The sequence below is a fragment of the Hylobates moloch genome, unplaced genomic scaffold (assembly GCF_009828535.3).
Source record: "Hylobates moloch isolate HMO894 unplaced genomic scaffold, HMol_V3 SCAFFOLD_12, whole genome shotgun sequence".
Taxonomy (NCBI): Eukaryota; Metazoa; Chordata; class Mammalia; order Primates; family Hylobatidae; genus Hylobates; species Hylobates moloch.
In genome coordinates this window covers 41,827,727-41,853,287 of record NW_026652287.1, presented here as the reverse complement: position 1 = coordinate 41,853,287, position 25,561 = coordinate 41,827,727, and the positions used below count along the sequence as shown (strand labels likewise).

Sequence of the window (25,561 nt, the reverse complement as noted above, 5' to 3'; positions counted from 1 at the left end):
TTTCGGGCTGGGCTCAGTGGCTCATGCCTGTAATCCCAGCACTTTGGGAGGCCGAGGCAGGTGGATCACCTGAGGTCAGGTGTTCAAGACCAGCCTGGCCAACATGCTGAAACCCTGTCTCTACTAAAAATACAAAAATTAGTCAGGTATGGTGCTGGGCGCCTGTAATCCCAGCTACTTGGGAGGCTGAGGCAGGAGAATTGCTTGAACCCAGAAGGCGGAGGTTGCAGTGAGCCAAGATTGCACCATTGGACTCTAGCCTGGGTGACAAGAGTAAAACTTCATCTCAAAAAAAATAAAAATAAATTTGTTTTCTCAGCCATACTAGCCACATTTCAAGTATTAGAGCAGAAGTATAGAGCATTTCCATCATCACCAAAAGTTGTGTTGGCAGCTGGCATAGAGTGGCCCATCTGCTGTGACCATCCTCCAGCACCAACATATCCAGGGCAGGGCAGGGCAGGGGTCACAGGATCTGTAAACTGAAGAGACCCCTCCTGTCCTAGTGGGAGATTTCTGCTTCCAGACAGCCTTGAATAGGGACTTGGGGCCTGAAAATGTCCCAGGTACCTTCTCTACTTGTTTTCTTCTTGGAGGCCCAGTGAGCTGGTTGGAGGCCAACCCCCTTCTCACTCCCCAGCTCAGTGACTGGAACTACTGTGTGCCTACCTGCACATCAGATCCATTATGGGAGAAAAGGAGATACTTTCCCCTGTAGAGGGTAGGGAAGTTCTGCAGCAGTTGCCTGGGTCTGCTGAACTCACCCAAAGGGAAGGTGTGATGTGAAAGGCGTGTTAGTTTCCTGTTGATGCTATAACAAACTACCACAAATTCAGGGACTTAAAACAACACACATTTATCCTCTTGCCTTTCTGGAGGTCAGAAATCCTCAATAAGCTGGAAGGCCTGCATTCCCTCTAGAGCAGGAGTCCCCAGCCCCTGGGCCACGGACCAGTGCTTATAAACAGGGCTGCACAGCAAGATGTGAGCAGCAGGCGAGTGAAGCTTCATCTGTATTTACAGCCACTCCTCATCGCTCGCATTACCACCTGAGCTCCACCTCCTGGCAGATCAGTGGCAGCATTCGAATCTCATAGGAGCCCAAACCCTATTGTGAACTTTGCATGCGAGGGATCTGGATTGCACACTCCTTATGAGAATCTAATTCCTGATGATCTGTCACTGTCTCCCATCACCCCCAGATGGGACCATCTAGTTGCAGGAAAACAAGCTCAGGGCTCTGACTGACTCTACATTACAGTGAGTCATATAATTATTTCATTATATATTACCATGTAATATAATAGAAATAAAGTGCAGAATAAATGTAATGTGCTTGTAAAACATCATCCTGAAACCATTCCCTGCCCACCCCCACTGCCACCCCATGGTCCATGGAAAAATTGTCTTCCACGAAACCGGTCCCCCTGGTACCAGAAAGGTTGGGGACCACTGCTCTAGAGGCTCTAGGGGAGAACCCATTACCTGTGTTTTTCATCTTATAGAGGCCACCAGCCTTCACTGACTGTGGCTTGTTCCTCCATCATCAACACCAGCAGGGCAACATCTTCCAGTCTCTCTGTATGTTATCTCCTCCGCTACACACACGCTCCCTTCTTCTCTCATCTCATCCCATCCTTCTTTGAACTGACCCTCCTATCTCCCTTTTATAAGGACCCCTGTAATCACAGTGGGCCCACCCAGGATCATCCCCCATGTCAGGATCCTTGCCTTCCTCACAGCTGCAGAATCCCTTTTGCCATGTAAGGGAGTAGATCCAGAGGTTCTGGGGATTAGAACACAGACCCCTTTCTTGGGAGAGCAGGAAGTTAATCATCTGTCTACCACAGAGGCCCAAGAGCCAAAGACTCCCTGCAACTTGATTTTTTCACGGAACCTGAACTCACCGTGAATGTCCAGTGCCCCCATCCCTGCCCAGTCACACCTTTCACTCCTTTTATCTTTTGGGTTCATGTCATGGAGGTCACACATGGAAACTTCCAGAAGCTGGCTTTATGGAGTTACGTTTTATTCTATAAATCCAGAGAAAGGAGGCTTTCCCGTCTTATAAAAAGGACACATGACATTGCTTTGTACCTTGATTTTTTTTTCACTTAAATTTATTGGAGATAATCTCTCTGAATACCCAGAAATCTTTTCAGGGGTTCTTGGTTTTGGTTTTGGGTTTCAGTTTGTTTTTTTTTTTTCCTGGCTACATGTTTTCTTCAATTTATTAGGTTGCTGCAAAAGTAATTGCAGGTTTTGCCATTGAAAGTAATGGCAAAAACCACAATCACTTTTGCACCAACCTAAAAGCTATCACATAGTTTATTCAACCAGTCCCCTACCGATGGTCACTTGTGGTGTTTTCAATCCTCTGCGATTATATGAAGTGCCACAGTGAATCATCTTACACATGTCTTTTAGTATTTGTCTACCTTTGAGATAGATTTCTAGAAGTGGGGTTCTAGGAAAGAGCAAATGTTTTTTGCAGCTTTACTTGACATCAGCACATTTCCTTCCCTAGGGGTTACCCCCAGCAGTGTGTGAGAATGAAGAGTGTGGGCCACTGTGTCTCTGTTGACCTGCCAGATAGGAAATAGCGCCAGAGTTGCTGCAGTCTGCGTCTCCCTGGTGAGTAAGGTCATTGGCGATTCCATCAAGGGTATTGTCCTTGGGATGATAGTAGGGAAGCCAGATTGCACCACGTGAGGACTCAGGAAAGGGGACAGAGTGAAGAGCTGTGTCTGGGATGGGGGACACAGATGGGGCAGTAACCAGAAAGAAAGCTGTGCTCCAAGGATAGGCTCGTCGCACTACAAAAGATGCCAGATCAGGCTTAAGGGGCGTGAGGAAGGATCTAGCAGCACGGGAGAGCTAGAAGGGAAACGGCGGAGGAGAGAGCTTCGAGCACAGACAGCTCCTCAAAAGCAGGAGGGTAGACCCCAGGCCAGAACTGCCCAGCAGGCCCTGCAGAGAAGGCAGCAGCTCCTTGTCTGCAATGGCAGGAGGCGGGAGAGCAGGGTGCAGGTTGCAGTGCTGGCAGCAACACAGGAAAGTAGATTCCTCCTCGTGATTGTTACCCTGAGAAGCGGGATCGGGATTGTCTGCTGAAAATGAGATGATTTGTCATTTCTTGCCGCCTAACAAATGATCTCAAACCTTAGTCACTTGAAACAATGACCATGTATCGTCTCTCACTGTTTTTATGTTTCATGAATTCAGGAGTGGCTTGGCTGGAAAGCTCTGGCTGGAAACTTGCAGAAGGCTGTCAGCTGGGTCCGCATCATCCAAAGGCTCAGCTGGTACTGGGGGCCACTCCATGGACTGCGAGTCGGAGCTGGCTGTCGGTGGGAGGCCTCAGTTCCTCTCCACATAGGCCTCTCCACAGGGCCACTTGAGCATCTTCCCAGCATGGCAACTGGTGTCCCCTAGAGCAACATCCAGGAGACCAAGGTGGAAGCAACTGCAGTGCCTTCCAGGACCTGGCCCTGGAAGTCACCCCTGCACCCACCCCTGCTGTCTCCTCAGCCATATTCTGCTGGTCACACAGGTCAGCCCTAATTCCGTGTGTGTGTCGGGCCTACACAGGGTGTGAGCACCGGGAGGCTGGGATCGTCAAAGGCCCATTAGGAAGTGGTTACCACAGAGGGAACGGGAGGAGGTGTGAGGTTTAAAGAGAGGAGAGGAGGTTTGACGAGTGGGAAGCCACACTGACCTGTGGGATCGCCCTGCAGGCTGAGGGTTCTTTTCACGTTGGTAACTGTGTTATTCCAGAGTGGCAGCGTCACAGCCCTTGCACAGGGTGGTCTGCCCAAATGTCCCCCGGAGCAGGTGGATGATTGAAGTCACGCCTGGCTGGAGTTCTGCTGGGCTGGCGTGACAGTGGGGGGTGGGGAGGAGGAAATCAGCTGAAATGAGAGACAGTGACATCCAAGCTGGGTGAGGTTGAAATCAAGAGAGGGGGTGGCTGAGGCAGGAGAGGGGGTGACCAAGGCAGAGCATGGGTAGGAGAGGGGGTAACTGAGGCAGAACATGGGCAGGAGAGGGGGTAACTGAGGCAGAACACGGGCAAGAAAGGGGGTAACTGAGGCAGAGCACGGGCAGGAGGGGGGTGACCGGGGCAGGAGGGGGGTGACCGAGGCAGGAGGGGGGTGACCGAGGCAGGAGGAGGTGACTGAGGCCTGTGTGTGGTCGGAGGACACGCGGTGAGAGAAAAAACGAGTGAACGCGGTGGAAGTTGAGGAGGGAGGTTGGGTTCAGAGACGGGAGTTTGTGAACATTGTTCTGGGTGGTGGGACAGTGCCCGGTGATGACCAAGGCTGAGGGGGCCTGTGGAAACATGTGGCTGATGAGGAGAGAAGGGACAAAGGGCCCTGGAGCTGAGGAACTCCTGAGACTCTGGGGGTCTCTGACATCCCCCAGGAGCTGGGACTGGAGGTGGGAGGAGTGATGGAGGCGCCGGAGTCCCCAGGGAAGGAGGGAGTAGCCGGGAATGTGTTTGTCGCCGCACTTGGATAGGAAGAACGTGCCATGAGACTGCATGAAGCTGAGGTTCTCAAAGCGGGTGGGGCAGGGAGGTACCGGTCGTTGTGGGGACAGAGGAAGGCAAGTTTTCCATCAGGTGGCCCTGAATTCATTACCTGCTCAGCAAAATAAAGGCCCAGTGTGGAAGCCGGAACTTGCATTTGAAGAAGGATGGGAAGGATGGGCTGAGGAGGGCCCATCCCCAGCAGCCCGAGAGGGAGGAGGCCATGGAGACTTGGAGCGTTCCCGTTTCTTCCAGAGCACTGTCCTGAGAGCGCTGTGGGATAAGGGAGGAGTGTCCTGCTTCCCGGCTGCCCTGTTGCTATTGGAGTCACAGGATGGCGACTGTCCTGCCCCCGACTATTGGTGAGTCGTGGGGTCCTGGCATTTCTCAGAGTCCAGGCTTGAAAGGCTCTGACCCACAGCATGGGACGGGAGGGTGTTGGGCAGAGCAGGTGGGGCAGGAGTGGAGCCCCAGGGGCCCAGAGGTCTTCCATATCTGATCGGGCAGCTCTCGGGATTTGGGACTTAGGCGTTTGGGTGTCTGTGGATGTCACCTGTGTGGTGAATGTGCTGGAGCTTTTGAATTCTCCCTTTTGTTCTTTCTGTGAACCTGATAAAAACACAGTGATGCCCTTGGAGCTTGAGTTTCCTCATCTGTGAAGTGAGAATAATCCCTTCCCCAAGTGCAGTCAGACCTTGAGCCCTATTGTCTTTGGTTGGTGAGACAGGGCTGTGTTCGGGATCTTAGGAGAGCTGTGGGTAGGTGTTTGCGTGGGGTGTAGGTCGGCGCTGTGTGGGTGCCTCATCCATGTGGGTGTGGGAGGTGGATATGGTCGATCATGGGCAGATCTGTGGGTGTCAGACAAGCCTGAATCCCTGGGACTCATTTCTCCTCCTCCAGCTCCGTCTTCCCCGTTCCCAGCCTCTCAGCAAAAAGGACACACAGAGGGCGGAGAGCTGGTTAATGAGCTCCTGACAAGCTGGCTACAGGTGAGTCAGATGTTCCTTTTCCCAAATCATGATTCCTTTGGCCAGAAGGTTGGACTTGATACCTTCCAGCAGCCTGGGGCCTCATGGCCAAACCAGGTCCTCAGGCATCCCAGGATTTCTAGGCATCTGATGGAGGGTGAGGGCTGCCCAGAAAATGTCAGTGTGTGTCAACGTTTACTGCAGGTTCAGAGCTCCCTCCAGGGTCCCTGAGTACATCGTGTGCTCCTGAGAGTTTTAAGGGAAAGCCAAGTAAAGACGTGACGATGTTCTAAACCCAAGCAATTAATGAAGGCCATACGGAAATCAGCCATTCACTTACCAAGTATTTCTCTGATTTCTGCCATGTCACGGGCCCATGCTCCCCTGGAGATTGAGGGAAATAAGATCACAGGAGCTCCCAGTCTGAGTGAGGAAAGACAGCTGCTCTGCGGTACTGTGTGCTGGACCTGGGAGTGGCCTAAGGAGACAAGCATTGAGGGCTGAGCTCAGAAGCCCGGGAGAGGAGCTCAGAACCCCAGGAGAGGAGCTCAGAACCCCGGGAGAGGAGCTCAGAACCCCAGGCGAGGAACTCAGAACCCCAGGCGAGGAACTCAGAACCCGCCCACATCTCGTGCTCAGGTTTCCCCAGCCCTGGCTCTGTTCTCCTGGCCCCTATTCCTGTGCATGTTGGTGGGGGTGGTCCTTTGCTAAGCCGTGATGTTTGCAATGCTTTAGGGCTTGGTGACCTTCGAGGATGTGGCCGTGGAGTTCACCCAGGAGGAGTGGGCGTTGCTGGACCCTGCCCAAAGGACACTGTACAGGGACGTGATGCTGGAGAACTGCAGGAACCTGGCCTCACTGGGTAAGCCTGACATCATTCCTGCATTTGTTTAATGACTCCGGTGGCAAGACTTGCCTGCTTTTCTGATTTTTTTTATTGTGGTAAAATCCATACAACATAAAATTCACCATTATTAACCATTCTAAGATGTCCAGTCCAGTGGTTTTTAATATATTCATGGTATTGTGCAACCATCAACACTATCTAATATCACCATATTTTCATCACCCTGAAAGAAACCCCGTCCCTATGAAGCAGCCAATACCTGTTACTTTCCCTACCCACTACTGCTTGTTTTGACACAGTCTCCCTCTGTCGCCCAGGCTGGAGTGCAGTGGTGCAGCACGATCTCGGCTCACTGCAACCTCTGCCTCCCGGGTTCAAGTGATTCTCATGCCTCAGCCTCTCAAGTATCTGGAATTACAGGCACGTGCCACCATGCCTGGCCAAATTTTTTTGTATTTCTTATAGAGACAGGGTTTTGCTGTTTTGGCCAGGCTGGTCTCAAACTCCTGGCCTCAAATGATCCACCTGCCTTGGCCTCCTAAAGTGCTGGCATTACAGGTGTGAGCCACCGCTCCCAGTCCTCTGCCCATGTTTTATTTGGGTTGTTTATTTTTGTTGTCGGATTTTAAAAGTTCATTTTATATTCTGGGTACCAAATCCTTATTCCAAATGTAATGCATAAATGATTTCTCTATTCTTTGGGTATCTTTTCATTTTCTTGATAGTGTCCTTTGATGCACAAAAGTTTTAATTGTGACCAGGCACGATGGCTCACGCCTGTAATCCCAGCACTTTGGGAGGCCGAGACGGACGGATTACCTGAGGTCAGGAGTTCAAGACCAGCCTGGCCAACTTGGTGAAGCCCCATCTCTACTAAAAATGCAAAAATTAGCCGGGCATGGTGGCAGGTGCCTGTAATCCCAGCTACTTGGGAGGCTGAGGCAAGAGAATCACTTGAACCTGGGAGGCAGAGGTTGTAGTGAGCCGAGATCCACTGTACTCCAGTCTAGGCGACAGAACGAGACTCCATCTCAAAAAACAAAAAAAGTTTTAATTGTGATGAAGTCTGTTGTGTCTAGTTTTTCTTTCTTGCTTCTGCTCTTGGTGTGATACCTAAGAAACCATTGCTCAAGTCAAGGTCATGAAGATTTACCCCTATGTTTTCTTCCAAGAATTTCCCAGTGTTAACTCTTCCACTCAGCTGTTTGATAGATTTTGAGTGAATTTTGCATATGGCGTGGAGAAAGGGTCAACTTCATTCTTTTGCATGTGTATATCCAGTTGTCTCACCACCTTTATAGATGATACTGTTCTTTCCCCATCAAATGACCTTGGTACCCTTATTGAAAATTATGTGGCCATACACACTGGAGTTTATTTACATACTCTCAGTTCTGTTCCATTGGTCTATATATCTCGAACTCCTGACCTCAAGTGATCCGCCTACCTGGACCTCCCAAAGTGCTGGGATTACAGGCATGAGCCATTGCCCCTGGCTCCATTGGTCTGTATATCTATCCTTGGGTCAGTACCACACTGCCTTGATGATTGTTACATTGTAGTAAGTTTTGATAACGGGAAGTGTAAATCTTTCTACTTTGTTCTTCTTTCTCAACACTTGTCTGTTCAAGATCCCTTGCAATGCCATGAATTTTCAGATCAGTTTGTGCGTTCCTGAAAGGAAAAAAAACTCTCAGAATTTTGATAATGATTGTTTTACCTCTGTAGATAATTTTGGGTAGTATTGTCACCTTAACAATATTAAGGCTTCCAATACATAACCTTCTGTTACTCATTTTTTATTTATTTATTTATTTATTTATTTATTTATTTATTTATTTTTTTGAGACGGGGTCACTCTGTCACCAGGCTGGAGTGCAGTGGCGCGATCTCAGCTCACTGCAACCTCCACCTCCTGGGTTCAAGTGATTATCCTGCCTCAGCCTCCCGAGTAGCTGGGACTACAGGCACACACCACCACGCCCAGCTAATTTTTGTAATTTTAGTAGAGACAGGGTTCCACCATGTTGGCCAGGATGGTCTCAATCTCTTGACCTCGTGATCCACCCACCTCGACCTCCCAAAGTGCTGGGATTCCAGGCTTGAGCCACCACGCCCAGCCCTGTTACTCATTTTTAATTTCATTCCATTGTGGTTAAGGAAGATACTTTGTATGAATTCATTGTTTTTAAATTTAGTGAGACTTTTTTTATAGCCTAACATATCATCTATCCTGGAGAATGTTCCATGTGCATTTGAGATGAATATGGATTCTCTTGTTGGGTGGTGTGTTCTTTATATATCTGTTAGGTCTAGTTAGTTTATTGTTTAAGCCCTCTGTTTCCTTTTTGATCTTCTAATATGTTGTTTTATCCATTATGGAAAGTGGAGTATTGAAGTCTCAAACGATTATTATAGAACTGTCTATATCTTCCTTCACTTATGCCAGTTTTTACTTCATACATTTTGGAGTTCTTATTAGGCACATGTATGTTTATAATTGTTACATTTTCTCCATAAATTGATGCTTTATACATCTATAATGTCTCTCTGTGTGTTTTATAACAATTTTTATTGTATGAAATATCTTTTTCCATTCTTTCACTATCAGCCGTATTTGTGTCTTTGAATCTAAAGCAAGTGTCTTATAGACAGTATGTACAGATGCTCCACAACTTTGATCGGGCTATGTCCCAATAAAGCCACTGTAAGTTAAAAATACCATAAATCAAAAATGCAAAACAATGAAAAAAGACAAAAAAAAGTCAAAAATGCATTTAATTCACCTAACCCACTGAACATCATAAGGTAGCCTAGCCTAAACATGCTCAGAACACTTACATTAGCCTACAGTTGGGCAAAATCATCTAACGTAACAGTGTATTTTAAATAAAGTATTGAATATCTCAACAATTATAAATTATATATTGAATATGGGATTGAAAATGAAAAATGAAATGATTGTAGGGTACTTGAAGTGTGGTTTCTACTGAATGTGTATGACCTTTGCACCATCATAAAGTTAAAAAATCATACCATCATAAGCTGGGGACCATCTGTAATTGGGTTATTTTTTAAATCCATTCTGCCAAAATCCACCTTGTAATGATGTAATTACTGATAAGGAAGGAGCTACTTCTGTCTGTTTACTATTTGATCTATAACTATTTACTTTTTTCTATGTGTCATATCATTTTTGTTCGTCAGTTCTTTCATTGTTGTTTTGTGTTAGATATTTTCTAGTGGACCATTTTGATTCCCTTCTCATTTCTTTTTATCCTTTTTAGTTATTTTCTTAGTGGTTGCCCTGAGAATTTTAATAAGCATTTTAATTTATAACAGTCTAGTTTCATAGCAACTTAGTTTCAATAGTATCTAAAAACTTTGTTTCACTGTAGCTGTTCTGTTGAGTAATTTTGTCACAAATTACATCTGTATGCATTGTATGCCTTTTAATGTAGATGTATAATCATTTATGCTTTTGTCTTTAAATCGTGTAGTAATAAAAGAGAAGTTATGAACCAAAAACACATTGTCAGTGACTTTTATATTCACCTCTGTATTTACCTTTACCAGTGTTCTTCACTTCCTTCTGTGGATTCAAGTTACTATCTATTATCTTTTCATTTTGTCCTGTAGTCACCCTTGATCATTTTTTGTAGGGTAGATGTAATAGTGACAAACACTCAGTCTTTGTTTATGGGAAGGTCTTCATTTCTTTATTTTTGAAGGGGAGTTTTGCCAGACATAGAATTCTTGGTTGCCATTTTTTCTCAGCACTTTGAATATAGCACTCCAGCACTTGGTGGTTTCCATGGTTTCTATTGAGAAATTGGCTGTTAATCTTACCGAGGATCCTGTGTACATGATAAGTCACCTCCCTCTTGCTGTTTTTAGGTTGCTGCCTTTGTCTTTCAGCAGTTTGATTAATATGTGTTTGATGCTGGGTGCAATGTTCGTGCAATGGTTCACACCTATAATCCCAACACTTTGGGAGGCTGAGGCAGGAGGACCCCTTGAGGCCAGGAGTATGAGACCAGCCTGGGCAACTTGGACCCTATCTCTACAAAAAATTAAAAAATTAGCCAGACATGCTGGTGCACACCTGTGGTCCCAGCTTCTTGGAAGGCTGAGGTGGAAGGGTTGCTTGACCCCAGGAGATTAAGGCTGCAGTGAGCCATGATCACACCACTGCACTCCAACCTGGGTGACAGAATAAGACCCTGGCTCAAAAAATATGTGTGTGTGTGTGTGTGTGTGTTTCAGTATGAATCTCTATTTTTTCAAATTTATTCTACTTGAGTTTGTTGAGCTTCTTGGATTTATTTGTACATTTGTGCCTTTTATCAAATTTTAGGAAGTTTTTAGCCATTATTTCTTCAACTTTCTCATCCCTTTCTCTCTTTACATCTCTCTGTTCTCCACATCCTATATATGTTGGTAGGTTTGATGGTATCCCACAGGTCTCAGGCTCTGTTCATCTTTTTTAAAATTCACATTCTCTCTCTCTCTCTCTCTCTCTCTCTCTCTCTCTCTGTATCTTTGAGACAGGTTCTCACTCACTCTGTCACCTAGGCTGGAGTACAGCAGAGTGATTGTGGCTTACTGCAGCCTTGACCTCCTGGGCTCAAGTGATCCTCCCACCTCAGCCTCCCAAATAGGGAGGCATGGCTGGAGACGTGCATCACCACGTCCAGCTAATTTTTTTTTATTTTTTGTAGAGTCAGGATCTCACAATGTTTCCCAGGCTGATCTTGAACTCCTAGATGCAAGCAATCCTCCTGCCTTGGCCTCCGAAAACGCTGAGATTACAGACATGAGCCACTGCACCTGGCATCTCTCTTTTTTCTGCTTCTCAGACTGGATAATATCAATTGTCCTGTCTTCACGGTCACCAGTTTTGTCTTCTGCCTGCTCAGTTATGTTCTGAATATTTCATTTCAGCTATTGTACTTTTCAACTCAAATTTTTTTATTTGCCTTCCTAAAGTTTCTGTCTCTTTATGTTTTCCATTTTTTGTATTTTTTTGATATGTGATAGTTGTACCTATTTTGCTGTTTTTTATGTGATGAGAATTTGTACTCATGGTTTCCTTTAGTTCTTTATACATATTTCTTATACATCTTTTAGCAGATTTTAAATAGTTGACTTACTTTACTTGTCTAGTTAAGTCCAGTGTTTGAACTTCTGAAGGGACAATTTCTACCAGCTTCATTTTTCTTGTAATGGTCCCAACGTTTGTCTCCTTGCCTGCCTCATAATTATTTTGTTGAAACTAGGCTTTTGGAGTATTGTAGCAATTTGGGAACCAGACTTTTCCCCATCTCCAGAGTTTGTTTTGCTTGTTGTAGTTGGTATTGTATGTATCTATAGAACATACAACAGTTCTAAAGTTAGTTCTGAAATAGAACTATTGTATATTCTAAAGTTCTAGAATATTGTATATTGTAAACTCTTGTTAGAATATACAATAGTTCTATTTCAGAACTAACTTTGTAATGTCTGTATTTGTCATGTGTGGCCACTGAAGTCTCTTTTCTGATAGCATAATGGTCATATAGTGATTTGAAGGCCTGAAACAAAAAAGGAAAAAACTTCCAGTCTCTTTATATGGGCTCTGCGTGTACATAGGGACATGCCTTTAATACTTAGTAGGCAGTTAACTCTGCCTTGACCTTCATTTCTGGCTTGTGCAGAGCCTGAAGGTCACCAAAAGGTGAGGGTTTCATGCCTTCTAAGGTATTTTCTGGGCATGCTCCCAGCCCTGAGTATGTGCCTGGAATTACAGGTTCTTAAGAGTATGAGGAAGATTTTCAAAGTCCTCCTCCCCAAACATCTTTTTCCCCATTTTTCCTTTCAGGCTTTTTGGTTAGTCTTTTGTTTGCTTCTACTGTTTTCTCTTGCCTCAAGCAGTACTGACTAATACATTTGCCTTTACATGTGTCGATCACGTGTGTTCCAGGTAACCAGCTCAGTCCTGAAAGAATTTGGAGTTAGATAAATAAAGACAACCCTTTGAGCCAGTCCTTCAGGGAACCATCAGAGAGGGCAGGAAAAGCAACTGTAGAGTAAGGTCTGTTCTGCTCCCTGCAAGTACTAGGAATGCAGGCTGTTGTCTTCAAAGTCGTAGAAAAAGCAGGGGAAAGAGGTCCATTTAAAGTATCATAAAGCTGTCTTACCCATATTCAGCTGGGTTTTCTGAGAAGGCATTCTCCTGATTGCTGTGTTTCAAGAATTCCAATAAAGTTGATTCTGACCGCTTTTGCCAGTTTACTCACTGTTTTTGTGGAGGGATGAACGTTTGGAATTCCTTCCTCCACCACTGTCACTGTCATCACTTTTTTCAAGTTTTCTTAAGCACCTCTGTGTTCTTAGGTCTGTTCAGGGGCTTGAGAGTACAGTGATGAATTGGACCATATGGTCCCACCCTCATGGGCAGTCTCTAATTCGTGCCTTATGAACTGAAGATCTATTTCTTGTCCTGACTTTATATTCTTCATGGTTAAAAGTTTTGGGGCCTCTGAAGTGTGCATTTGAACTTAGGCATGGCCTTCTGGGGCTATTTATGCCCTATCACCCTGAATATCTAGTTGAATATGCTTGCATTTTTGTTCCGTGAGAGTTACCATATGCACTAGAATTAAGGTGTAATTGGCAGGGTGTGGTGGCTCATGCCTGTAATCCCAGCACTTTGGGAGACCAAGGTAGGTGGATCACGAGGTCAGGAGATCAAGAGATCAAGACCCGCCTGGCCAACACGGTGAAACCCCGTCTCTACTAAAAATACAAAACTTAGCCACGCGTGGTGGTGTGCACCTGTAGTCCCAACTACTCGGGAGGCTGAGGCAGGAGAATCGCTTGAACCTGGGAGGCAGAGGTTGCAGTGAGCCGAGATCATGCCACTGCACTTCAGCCTGGGTGACAGAGCAAGACTCCATCTCAAAAAAAAGAAAGAATTAAGGCATAATTTATTTCACTGCTCCTAAAGTCACACTTTTCCAGCTTCGGAAATGTTGGCTTTCATTTCATGGAGTTGGTTGTCCGCAGCACTGTTCCCTATATCATGTGTATTTTTTCCATAAATAGGGTGTCGTGTTAATAAACCCAGTCTGATATCCCAGTTGGAACAAGACAAGAAGGTGATGACAGAGGAAAGAGGAATTCTACCAAGCACCTGTCCAGGTGAGCACCAGGTGGATATGAGCCCTTGTGAGGAATAGCTCTGGCCAGTGACTTGAGGGTCGGGAGTATTACATTAGTTCATGTCAATCAGGGAACTTCGTAAAATACCCTGTTCCTGACAAACATGCACAAGAGCATTTGGTATGAGCTTCCTCATGTCCTTTCTTTTCTCTCTAACTCTCTTGTCATCATCTCATACTTCGCTTCAGGCTCAGGGAAGAAACAAAGATGCAACTCTTGAAAATTTCAGTCAAGTTCCTTCCCACTTTGCATTCCTGATCACTCTTCTTGTCAATCTGTGATCAATCTCAATTTGTCTAGAATCCTTTTTTAAAATTAATACCTAAAATTTTCATAACCAAATCCTCTTTGTTGCAAACATCCTCAAAAACCCTGATCCCTCAGAATCCGCCTTTACTCATGTGTGCACTTTTCCATTTCTTTTCTCCATCAACCTAAATTTCTTTTCAATTTGTTTCAGATTTGGAGACTCTACTTAAAGCCAAATGGTTAACTCCTAAGAAGCATGTTTTCAGAAAAGGACAGTCTAAAGGTGTAAAAACGGTAAGACTAACATGGGTGATTTCTGGTTTTCTCCAGTAGGAGAATGCCTTAAGTTTAGAAAGGGCACAAAATAACCAGGAGAGGCATTAAAGGAAAGTGTCATTTATAATTGAGAACGCCATGTCCCTGGAGAGACACTGTGAAAATTCTAAATATTTAGAGAAGTGTGAGTTAGCTCTAAACTTATTTCTTCACTGAGAGTTCCCACAAGTAAATATTTCCTATCTGTGGCTCAGATATTGACTGTTGGGAACAAAACTTCATCCACACGTTATCAGAAAATGTTTTGTGTATCTGATAAGGACTTGTGGCAAAGCATCTATGTTTTTTAACTTTCTTAGAGCTAAAACTGGGCAGAAATCACATACAACCACTGAAAGTAGCCAAAATATCAATTATAATAATGTAACAGAATTCCTGGGAGAGAAAATTCCTAGGAGAACATTAAGTATTTCAAATATTATAAATTATAGTTATCATTTGTCTCTTAATCCACAGGAAAGAAGTCATCGTGGAGTGAAACTCAATGAATGTAATCAGTGTTTTAAAGTCTTCAGCACGAAATCTAACCTAACTCAGCACAAAAGAATTCATACTGGAGAAAAACCCTATGACTGTAATCAATGTGGGAAGTCCTTCAGTAGCAGATCTTACCTTACTATTCATAAGAGAATCCATAATGGGGAGAAACCCTATGAATGCAATCACTGTGGGAAAGCATTTAGTGATCCCTCATCCCTTAGACTGCATGTGAGAATTCACACCGGAGAAAAACCCTACGAATGTAACCAGTGTTTTCACGTCTTCCGCACCAGTTGTAACCTCAAAAGCCACAAGAGGATTCACACAGGGGAGAATCACCATGAATGTAATCAGTGTGGAAAAGCTTTCAGCACAAGGTCCTCTCTCACTGGGCACAATAGCATTCATACAGGGGAGAAACCTTATGAATGTCACGATTGTGGGAAAACTTTCAGGAAGAGCTCTTATCTGACACAGCACGTAAGAACCCATACTGGAGAAAAACCCTATGAATGTAACGAGTGTGGGAAATCCTTCAGCAGTAGTTTTTCTCTTACTGTGCACAAGAGAATACATACCGGAGAGAAACCCTACGAGTGCAGTGACTGTGGAAAAGCCTTTAATAATCTCTCAGCTGTGAAGAAACACTTAAGAACTCACACTGGAGAAAAACCCTATGAATGTAATCATTGTGGGAAATCATTCACGAGTAACTCCTACCTTTCTGTGCACAAGAGAATACATAATAGGTGGATATGAATTACTGTAGGAACTTCTGGAGGAAAGCACTCATTGATCTTTCATCCCTAAGAAAGTTTGAGAGAGCTCACACTGGATGTATAAGTTATTTGTTGCAGCATAACAAATGATCCCCCCAAACTTTGTGGCTTCAAACATGAAATGTTTATTCTCTCACAATTTCTACAGGTCAGAAATTCAAGAACAGCTTATCTCTGTAGTTACACTGCAGGATCTCTCATGCCCTTACTTACAATCAAGATGTCAGCCAAAGCTATGGTCATCTAACATCTTTACTGATGAACAGTCCACTTCCAAGATGACTCATTCACATGCCTGGAAAGTTGATGTTGGTTGTTGTCAGGGGACCTTCAGTCATTACCATGTAGGCCTCTCCATGTAGGACTCTTTACAAGGCCGAGCTCCTTTACAATTTGGCAATAAGTTCTCCCCAAGGTTAGTGATCCAAGAGAGGACCAATACAGAGGCCAAAATGGCTTTTATGACCTATCCTCAGATGGACTGCTAAGCTTTCACTTATTTCCTATTGTGTTGGTCTCAAAACACACCAATCCTGATACAATGTGAGAGACTACAGAAGGTATGAATACCAGGAAACAGATCACTCAGAAGCACCTGGGAAATTTGCCATGGAATTAATGAAGAAAAGCCCTCAGCACATCATCCTTCTACTCTAATCAATATGAAACAGTATTCAGTAACTCCTATTAATTCACTCTGAAGAGAAACCTTTTGAGGACAATCTGTATGGTAAAGCTCTCAGCTCGAATTCTCACCTTTATGGGCCCAGAAGATTATGTACTGAGAGAAGCCTGAAGAATGGAACAGCTGTAGAAAGCCTTCAGTGCTATCAGCAGGGATTCATGTGACAGCTCACACTAACAGAGAAAACCTGTGAAGGTCTCAGAAGCCTTCAGTGACAGTCATCCCTTAAGACACATTGGAAATCACACAATGGAACAACACTCAGAAATGTGGAATACCCTACAGCAAAAGTGTTCACATTACCAAGCAAACTATAGTGTGGTATTCTGCAGTGACTATGGGAAAGTCTTGAATGTTCTCTCGGTTTTTAAGGGACTTGAGAATTAATTCTGGAGAGAATGCCCCATTGAACATCATCAATATTGGAGAGCTTTCCATTTTTTTATATTTGTTAGGAAACTTGTGAGCATTCACACTACAGAGAAACTTGAAATATAAAGAAGAAGAGAAAGCCTTCAGTGATGCCTCTGTGTTAGGGAAAATATGGAACTTCTTCCTGGATGCAAAACCTATGAGTATATTAATATTGGAAAATTACTCAGTGATTCTGCTCTTTCTTGTATGTGAGAGAACTTACATGGAGAAACCCCTAGGAATGTAATCAGTGTTAGGATGCCTCAGCCTGAACTCTTCACTGAGTGGCCACAATTTTCACTGGGAACAAAAAGTATAATAACTGTTTTGAGTGTGGGATATCCTTTATCAGTGTCTCATCTGTAGATTGGACTGCTAGCTCATTAATATTTTTTAGTCTTTTTTTCTTTTAATATAAACATTTGTGTATAGTTGTTCCCTAAAATAAACATTAACTTATATTTCATAATTTTAATGCAATATATTTATTATAATTAATTTGCTTGTTAAAGACATCAACACATTGCATATTCAAAAAGTTATTTCCAAATACCTTCTGAGTTATTCAGTTTATCATAATGGAAATTAGTATTTATAAACACATTTTTCTAATTTAATGGTATTTTTGGCAGAGTACATGAGCTTTATGATACTGATTATTTTCTATCTTGGTATGCCAAATACTGTTGGTTTCTTTCCCAGTGTCCGTTCTCTTCTGTTTATTCGTTTAAAGAAACAAACATGTTGTTCAAGTTGTCTGTGAACAATATCGAAAGTTCTCAATCTTACAGTTTTTCCTGAAGCCCAGGCAGGTTTTTTTGCACTCCCCTGGCAATGAGAAGTAAGTCGAAGTCACTATGGGGAACATCTCCTGGCTTGTTCTCCTCACGTATTTTCCATTCACCTCACCCATTCTGTCTCTTGGAAAGTGGCCTCAAGGTCTAGAGTTTGAAGAGCTTCTTTTTGACCACAATGACAGAAACCAAAGTGCAGCCAAAAATCACAGTGCTGTGGGCTCTCCAGGAGCCTCCGATTGGCTGCATCTGCTCTGGACTCGTTATTCTTACACTTCTTACGTGACTAAAAGAAACCCCTAGGCTGGGTATGGTGTCACGCCTTTAATCCCAGCACTTTGAGAGGCTGAGGTGGGTGGATCATGAGGTTAACAGATTGAGACCATCCTGGCCAACATGGTGAAACCCCGTCTCTACTAAAAATATAAAAATTAGCTGGGCGTGGTGGTGCACACCTGTATTCCCAGCTACTCGGGAAACTGAGCAGGTGAATTGCCTGAACCTGGGAGGTAGAGGTTGCAGTGAGCCAAGATGGCGCCACTGCACTCCAGCCTGGCAACAGAGTAAGACTCCGTCTCAAAATAAACAAATAAATATTTTTGAAAAAAGAAACCCCTAACTGATTGAAGCCACATGATAACTGTTGTTTGTTTTTGAGGTGGTGTTCTGTTAACTTCCAGCAGGATGCAGAATCTAACTGGTAAACATAAATTGGTCAAACTTTACCCATGTTGTTTCTTTGAAAACAATGTATGTTCTCTAATATTTGGATATAGGGTATATGCACATTAATGCAACTTAATTGTATTTCCAAGTACAGTACATATGTTCAGATTTCTTTTTCTAACCTTATTTAGTGATAGAGGTGTGGTAAACTCTTCCATTATGTTTATGTATTAACATTGTAATTTTGTCATTTTTATATATTTTGATGTTATGTAACTAGATGCATACAGGATTAGATATTCTGTATTCCTTTTTATGTGGAGATGATATTTTTACATAGCAAAGTATTGTAATGCATTAATAATAAATGGTCAAACATTTATTTATTTATTTATTTATTTATTTATTTTAGATGGAGTTTCGCTCTTGTCACCAAGGGTGGAGTGCAATGGTGTGATCTCGGCTCACTGCAACCTCAGCCTCCCAGGTTCAGGCGATTCTCCTGCCTTAGCCTCCTGAGTAGCTTGGATTACAGGCACCTGCCACCACACCCAGCTAATTTTTTGGGTTTTTAGTAGAGATGGGGTTTCACCATGTTGGCCAGGCTAGTCTCGAACTCCCGATGGTCAAACATTTATATTGCACTTCCCATAGATCAGGCCCCCTTCTAAATGCCATATAAGTATTAACTCAGTATGCATTATAAACTTAAGTATGTAATGTTATTATCCCCAGTTCACAGATGAGAAAACTGGTATGATACACTTAAGTTACTTGTCTGCATTCACTGACTGGTAAATGGTAGAGCCAAGATCTGAACCCAGACAGCCCATGCACTTAACCACTACCCTATTAACGGAGTATGTCCTGTGTGCCAGGCAAAGTTTTGCCATTGAAATACTTCATCCTAATGGAGGAGGAACAGATTATAGAAAAACCAAGAAAATATGGTATTATAGAGTTATGGGGAAAAAAGCATTTTAGGAGAGTTAAGGGGGGTTGGGAATAATAATTTTATATAACTAGGAAAAGAAAGCCTCTTGGTAAGGAGCATTTGAGTGGAGATCTCAACAAGTTGGGACAGTGAGTCATATGAATTTGTCTTGCAAGAGTAGTGTTGGCATGCAAAGGCCCACAACAAGGAGGCCAATACAGCTGGAGTGGAACAAAGGGGTGATGAGGGAGCAATAGAAGATGATGTGGTCAGAGACATGGTGGATCCTGATCTTGTTGGGTTTTCTGAGACGTTGTTAGGAATTTTCCTTATTTCAGTGAGTTGGCACATCAGTCAGGGTCCCAGCAGGAACTCAGGTTGACACCCACAGACTAGGACAATTCAAGTAGAGTTTTCATAAAGGGTCTACTCAGTCCTGTGGACAGGACCCAGGGAAATCACAAAAAGTTGTAAAGCACCCAGTAGCTTAGCAGAGCAGAGCTCTTTTAACACCCCAGAGCCTGAAGGGACGAAGGGAGGGAGCAACTGAATCTGGAGACGAGAGGAGAGGGCTGCATTCCAGGAGCTGAGAGTAGGTCAGTCAGGGATAGAATCCAGCCCAGGTCCTCCTGCAGGAAATTGCCAGGGTCAGACGTCACTCTCCTTCATCCTTCTGATCTCATGCCTGGCCTCCCCATTGGCCAAACCAAACCAAAATCCATAAGGCAAGGAAGCCTATCAATGTCATTCACAGAGGAGGTAGATTCATTGAGACAGTAGAAGATACTCAGTATTGGTCACCCCTTTGCTTCTCAGAATCTACTTTTGCCCATCACTTGGCAGGAAGGTTCATGTCTTTGCCCAGGAATTCCATCAGCTGCTGTGCTACCCTGGGGTGCTATCAATGCATTGATACTCCAACCTGAAGCCTACAATAGTTGCCAACACCAGTGTTCTTCGTATAGGATGGGGGATGGGGCTGTTGGGGGAAAAGCTGAAGAAATAATCGGAAGGGCCTGGTTCCCAGAGGGGAACATTTCCACCAAGAAACACAGTGAGAGTCCCATCAGACATTAAACTATGACTGCTGGCCGGATGCGGTGGCTCATACCTGGAATCCCAACACTTTGGGAGGCCGAGGTGAGCAGATCACAAGGTCAGGAGATCGAGACCATCCTGGCCAACATGGTGAAACGCCATCTCTACTAAAAATACAAAAATTACCTGAGTGTGGCAGCATGTGCCTGTAATCCCAGCTACTCAGGAGGCTGAGGCAGGAGAATCACTTGAACCTGGGAGGCAGAGGTTGCAGTAAGCCAAGATCATGCCACTGCACTCCACCCTGGCAACAGAGCTAGACTCCGTCTCAAAAAAACAAACAAACAAAAACATGACTATGACTGCTGTGAGACTAGCACACGAGGAAAGAAGTCACCATACTGGCATGGGTAATTAATCCTATCAACCAGAGGATATGGGACCATTGTTATACAGTGAGGGCAGGAGGAAAACATTTGGCGTTCAAGTAATTCACTAGGATGTCTCTTGATATTCTTTTCCCCAATTTTAATGATAAATAAACAAGTTCAGCAGCTATATCCTGAGAAGGGCGTCATGTCCAGGCATCCAGACCCCTTAGGCATGAGGATCTGGAGTAGCTCTCTTGATATAGATATATAGTGTATAGATATAGATATATATATCTACATATATATACTGTATGTATGTATGTATATGTGTACATGTGTGTATATGTGTGTATGTATATAGAGAGTATATATATATATACTCTATACACACACATATATACATATATATATACGTACATACATACACACACTAACTGCTTGCCATAACAAAACTTGTTCTTTAGAGGAAGATAATTAAGAGCCTCTACAAAGTATTCACAACATCCAACACACAATAAAAGATGACTAGACATGCAAAGAAACAGGAAAATGTCCTCAATTATGAATATATAAATCAATAGCAGCAGATCCAGAGACAATTCGGGTATTGGAGTTAGCAGACAAGGACTTTAAAATAACAAAGAATAATATGTTAGGGGAAATGGAGGAAACATGGACAAACCATAGAAAATGAGAGACAAACTGCAAATCTACCAAACAACCAAAGAAAAAGGACACATTGCTTTCAAAGGAGCATCAATAAGACTAATGGTAACTTTTCAAAACAAACTATTGAAGCAAGAAGACAATAAATGACATCTGACATATAAAGGGTTTAATGGGTTGGAGGAGGGGAGAGCTGTCAATCAAAAGTTCTATAACCTAAGAAAATATTCTTCAAAACTGAAGACAACAATGTTTTCCAATGGGAGGCTTTTTTTTTTTTTTTTTTTTGAGATGGAGTCTTGCTCTGTCGCCATGCTGGAGTGCAGTGGCATGATCTCAGCTCACTGCAACCTCCTCCTCCTGGGTTCGAGTGATTCTCCTGCCTCATCTTCCCAAGTAGTTGGGACTACAGGTGTGTGCCACCATGCCCAGCTAATTTTTGTATTTTTAGTAAAGACAGGATTTCACCATCTTAGCCAGGCTGGTCTAGAATTCTCCACCTCAGGTAATCCTCCCACCTCATCCCCCCATCTCATTACAGGCATGAGACACCATGCTTGGCCCAATAGGACAAAATCTATTAATCTGATTTTTTAAATGGGCCAAAGACATGAATATATATATATATATATATATTTTTTTTTTTAGACAGAGTCTCACTCTGTCGCCCAGACTGGAGGGCAATGGCACGATCTCAGCTCACTGCAACTCTGCCTCCCAGGTACAAGTGATTCTCCTGCCTCAGCCTCCCAAGTAGATGGGATTACAGGCATCTGCCACCACGCCCAGCTAATTTTTGTACTTTTAGTAGACACAGGGTTTCATCATGTTGGCCAGGCTGGTCTCTAAACTCCTGACCTCAGGTGATCTGCCCACCTCGGCCTCCCAAAGTGCTGAGATTACAGGCGTGAGCCACCGCACCCAGCCTCTGAATAGACATTTTTCGAAAGAAGACATAAAAATGGCAAACAGGCTTATGTAAAGGTGCTCAACATCATTGATCATCAGAGAAATGCAAGTCAAAACTATGATGAGATATCATCTTACCCCAGTTAGCTTACATCCAAAAGACAGGCAATAATACATGCTGGTAAGGATGCAGAGAAAAGGGAACGCTTGTACAGTGTTGGTTAGTTTAACCACTGCGGAGAGGAGTAACAGCCCCATAGTGAGACCCTGTCTCTAAAAACAAATTACAAAAACAGGCCTGGCGCAGTGGCTCATACCTGTAATTCCAGCACTTTGGGAGGCCCAGGCAGGCAGATCGCCTGAGCTCAGGAGTTCAAAACCAGCCTGGGCAACTTGGCGAAACCGTGTCTCTACTAAAAATACAACAATTAGCTGGGTGTGGTGGAGCATGCCTGTAATGCCAGTTACTTGGGTAGCTGAGGCATGAGAATCGCTTGAGGCTGGGACACGGAGATTGCAGAGAGTCAAGATTGTACCATGGCACTCCAGCCTGGGCACCAAAGTGAGACTGTGTCAAAAAAAAAATGGTGACTAGAAGCATAATTGAATAACTGCCTCAGACATTCATGCAGTTCTCATCTCATTCTGGACACACAGAAGACCGTCTTGGCCTCATCTCCTTGATTTTCCAAATAGACATTCTAAAATCCAGGAGACTAGATGTATCATTTCTAGGCCAAATCGTGAAAGAAAACGTGCAAGAGTTTCATGTGGTCTTCATCACTGTGATCAGAATTGAAGAAGGCATGCGTTTTACATGGTGCATCACCAAGATCGTGGTGATTCCATTATCATTACCCTTGTAACCTGTGACCACCTGTAATCATTATGAGATATCAAATCTGAGACAGGTGTTAATATTTACTGTATTAATATCTTGGGCTAGGAGTGATGGCTCATGCCTGTGATCCCAGTACTTTGGGAGGCAGAGGCAGGAGGCTGGCTTGAGCCCAAGAGCCCAAGAGATAGAGACCAGCCAGGACAACGTAGCGAGTCCCCACCTCTACACAAAATTTAAAAATCAGCCAAGTGTGGTGGTAAGTGCCTGTAGTCGCAGGTATTTCAGAAGCTGAAGTGGGAGGATCGCTTGAGCCTCGGATGTCAAGGCTGCAGAGAGCCGAGATCGTGCCACTCAACTTCAGCGTGGGCAACAGAGCAAGACTGTGTCTCAAAAAGAAAAGGTTTTTTCCTTTAGGCTTAAATTGTAACCCTCAAACATCCAAAGTGAAGGTATTAGGAGGTGGGGCCATTGGGAGATGATGAGATTATGAAGGTGGAGCCCTCGTAGATGGGATTAGTGCCCTTCTGAAAGTGACAGAAGAGAGCTCGCCAGCACCTTCCATGTGAGGAGACAGGGAGGATATGACAGTCTCCAACCTGGAAGAGGGTCCTCACCAGACCCGGATAATGCTGGCACCCTCATCTTGGACTTCCAGCCTCCAGAACTGTGATAAACACATGTCTGTTCTTAAAAAGGAAATGTGTGGAAAGCAATGTCAATGTTCCCCATCACTTTTAGTACATTCTTTCCTTAACTATATCTTAATACACAGTTGTGTTGTATGGCCTAGTTTGTAATGTTAGAATATGCATGTTAGTGAATTAATAAATACATCAGTAAAGAATACTGTCCAGGGAGGAATGGTCGTTCACGCCTGTAATCCCAGCACATTGGGAGGCCAAGGGGGGCCAGTCATCTGAAGTCGGGAGTTCAAGATCAGCCTGAGCAACATGGAGGAACCCCGACTCTACTAAAAATACCAATCAGCCTGTCACAGTGGCACGTGCCTTTAATCCCAGCTACTCCTGAGGCTGAGGCAGGAGAATCACTTAAACCTGGGAGGCAGAGGTTGTGGTGAGCTGAGATCGCGCCATTGCACTCCAGCCTGGGCAACAAAAGCTAAACTCTATCTCAAAAAATTAAAGAAAGAAAAAAAAGGAATGCTGTTTGTTGACCATTTGATCGGCTAGTGTTGGTGCTTCCTGGTGGGCCAGGAGAGCCCTGCCCCACCCCCCACCCATTCCAGTAGACATGGCATAAGAGTGATTCTCACTTTCTTCTCTAGCCTCTTTGTCCATTGGCTGAAATGATGTTTTTTATGTGTCTTACTAATGTTTCCGTAGTAAAAAAACGAATGGACTTTTACAGTGACTCTTTTGGGGATTGTTACCCATAATTTGTTTGAACTCCTAAAAAATGGAAGTATGCGGAGCACAATGGCTCATGCCTGTAATCCCAGCACTCTGGGAGGCTGAGGCGGGTGGATCACTTGAGGTCAGGAGTTCAACGAAGACTTGTCAATACTCCAATGGAACAAACAAACGATTCTGTTCAAAACCCAGCAAGAGACTTGAGCAGACATTTCCTCAAAGAGGATGCAAAGAAACACTTCAGAAAGTGTTCAGTATCCCTCCCCGGGGGAAATGTATGTCAAATACACCTTGAAATACAACCGAGAAGCTCTTAGAGAAGCCACCATGACAATGCCTGACCATCCCAAGGGCTGCAGAGCATGTGGAGAAAGTGGAACGCTCTGACAGTGCCGGTTGAAATCCAAATGCGACAACCCGCAGGGAGAAAGAGTTTCATTGATTCCTAATCAATGCAATAGGCACTTATTGGAACCATCTTTCCCACCCTGAGATAGTTGTTCTAAAGAAATTAGAACTCATGTGGACAAGGCTGAGGGCAGAGGCTTCTAGCACCTGCCCTCACCATCGCCAAAAGATGGAAGGGACTTTAATGTCACTCAACAGTGACTAGAAACAGGAACTGTGACCCATTCTTTCAGTGGGATGCAATTCAGCAATGAATGGGCTGGGATTTTTGTTTGTAAATTCAGTTCTAAGAATGAGTAGTGAATAAGTTGTTGGAACACTTGAAGGTATGTTTGGACTCTTAGGCTATGTGAGACTTATCCCGAGATTGTAACTCTCGAGAAATTGACACGCACATCAAGCCTGTGTGATCGACATTCAGTTTTCAATTGAGGTTTGCTGTAAAACACATACTAGATTTTGCATCAGATAATGAAGCATTGTAGCATGTACCTTCTTCATCACTGCAATGTAAATTGTTTTTTTTTTTTTTTTTTTTTTTAGACGGAGTCTTTCTCTGTCCCCCAGGCTGGAGTGCAGTGGCGCGATCTCGGCTCACTGCAAGCTCCGCCTCCCGGGTTCACGCCATTCTCCTGCCTCAGCCTCCCGAGTAGCTGGGACTACAGGCGCCCGCCAACACGCCCGGCTAATTTTTTGTATTTTTAGTAGAGACGGGGTTTCACCGTGTTAGCCAGGATGGTCTCGATCTCCTGACCTCGTGATCCGCCCGCCTCGGCCTCCCAAAGTGCTGGGATTACAGGCTTGAGCCACCGCGCCCGGCCTAAATTGTATTGCTGTTGATTCTATCTGTATTTCTTGGGTTAAATAAAAATGTTAAAATGATTTTCGTCTATTTGCCTTTATTTGTTTACTGTGTTTCGCCAAAAATCTCCATTGCTGGGCCGGGCGAGGTGGCTGATGCCTGTCATCCCAGCACTTCCGGAGACCGAGGCGGGTGGATCACGAGGTCAGGAGATCGAGACCTTCCTAGCTAACACAGTGAAACCCCGTCTCTATTAAAAAAAAAAAAAAA

The 25,561-nt window shown here is 44.1% G+C and overlaps 2 protein-coding genes and 1 long non-coding RNA gene across 3 annotated transcripts in view; 2 read left to right on the top strand and 1 right to left on the bottom strand.

The window, feature by feature from the left end:
* Positions 1 to 3,333: 3,333 nt before the first annotated feature.
* LOC131380830 (uncharacterized) lies at positions 3,334 to 4,782 on the bottom strand. The gene is made up of 3 exons (XR_009209085.1): positions 4,644 to 4,782; positions 3,719 to 3,911; positions 3,334 to 3,431 (listed from the first exon to the last, which is right to left on the bottom strand). It is a non-coding gene; the product is annotated as an uncharacterized LOC131380830 (long non-coding RNA).
* ZNF558 (zinc finger protein 558) lies at positions 3,411 to 18,129 on the top strand. The gene is made up of 7 exons (XM_032169546.2): positions 3,411 to 3,553; positions 4,787 to 4,893; positions 5,432 to 5,520; positions 6,235 to 6,361; positions 13,433 to 13,528; positions 14,010 to 14,092; positions 14,591 to 18,129. Exons 2-7 carry the CDS (start codon positions 4,866 to 4,868, stop codon positions 15,371 to 15,373), a joined length of 1,206 nt encoding a protein of 401 aa, XP_032025437.1. The 5' UTR covers positions 3,411 to 3,553; positions 4,787 to 4,865; the 3' UTR covers positions 15,374 to 18,129.
* A 1,723-nt stretch (positions 18,130 to 19,852) lies between these two features.
* LOC131380839 (fibrillin-3-like) overlaps positions 19,853 to 25,561 on the top strand; it is a 14,441-nt gene continuing 8,732 nt past the window's right edge. The window contains exon 1 of the mRNA XM_058425753.1: positions 19,853 to 19,940. Within this exon, the coding sequence (XP_058281736.1) occupies positions 19,853 to 19,940 (88 nt within the window). The remainder of the gene's footprint in view (positions 19,941 to 25,561) is intronic.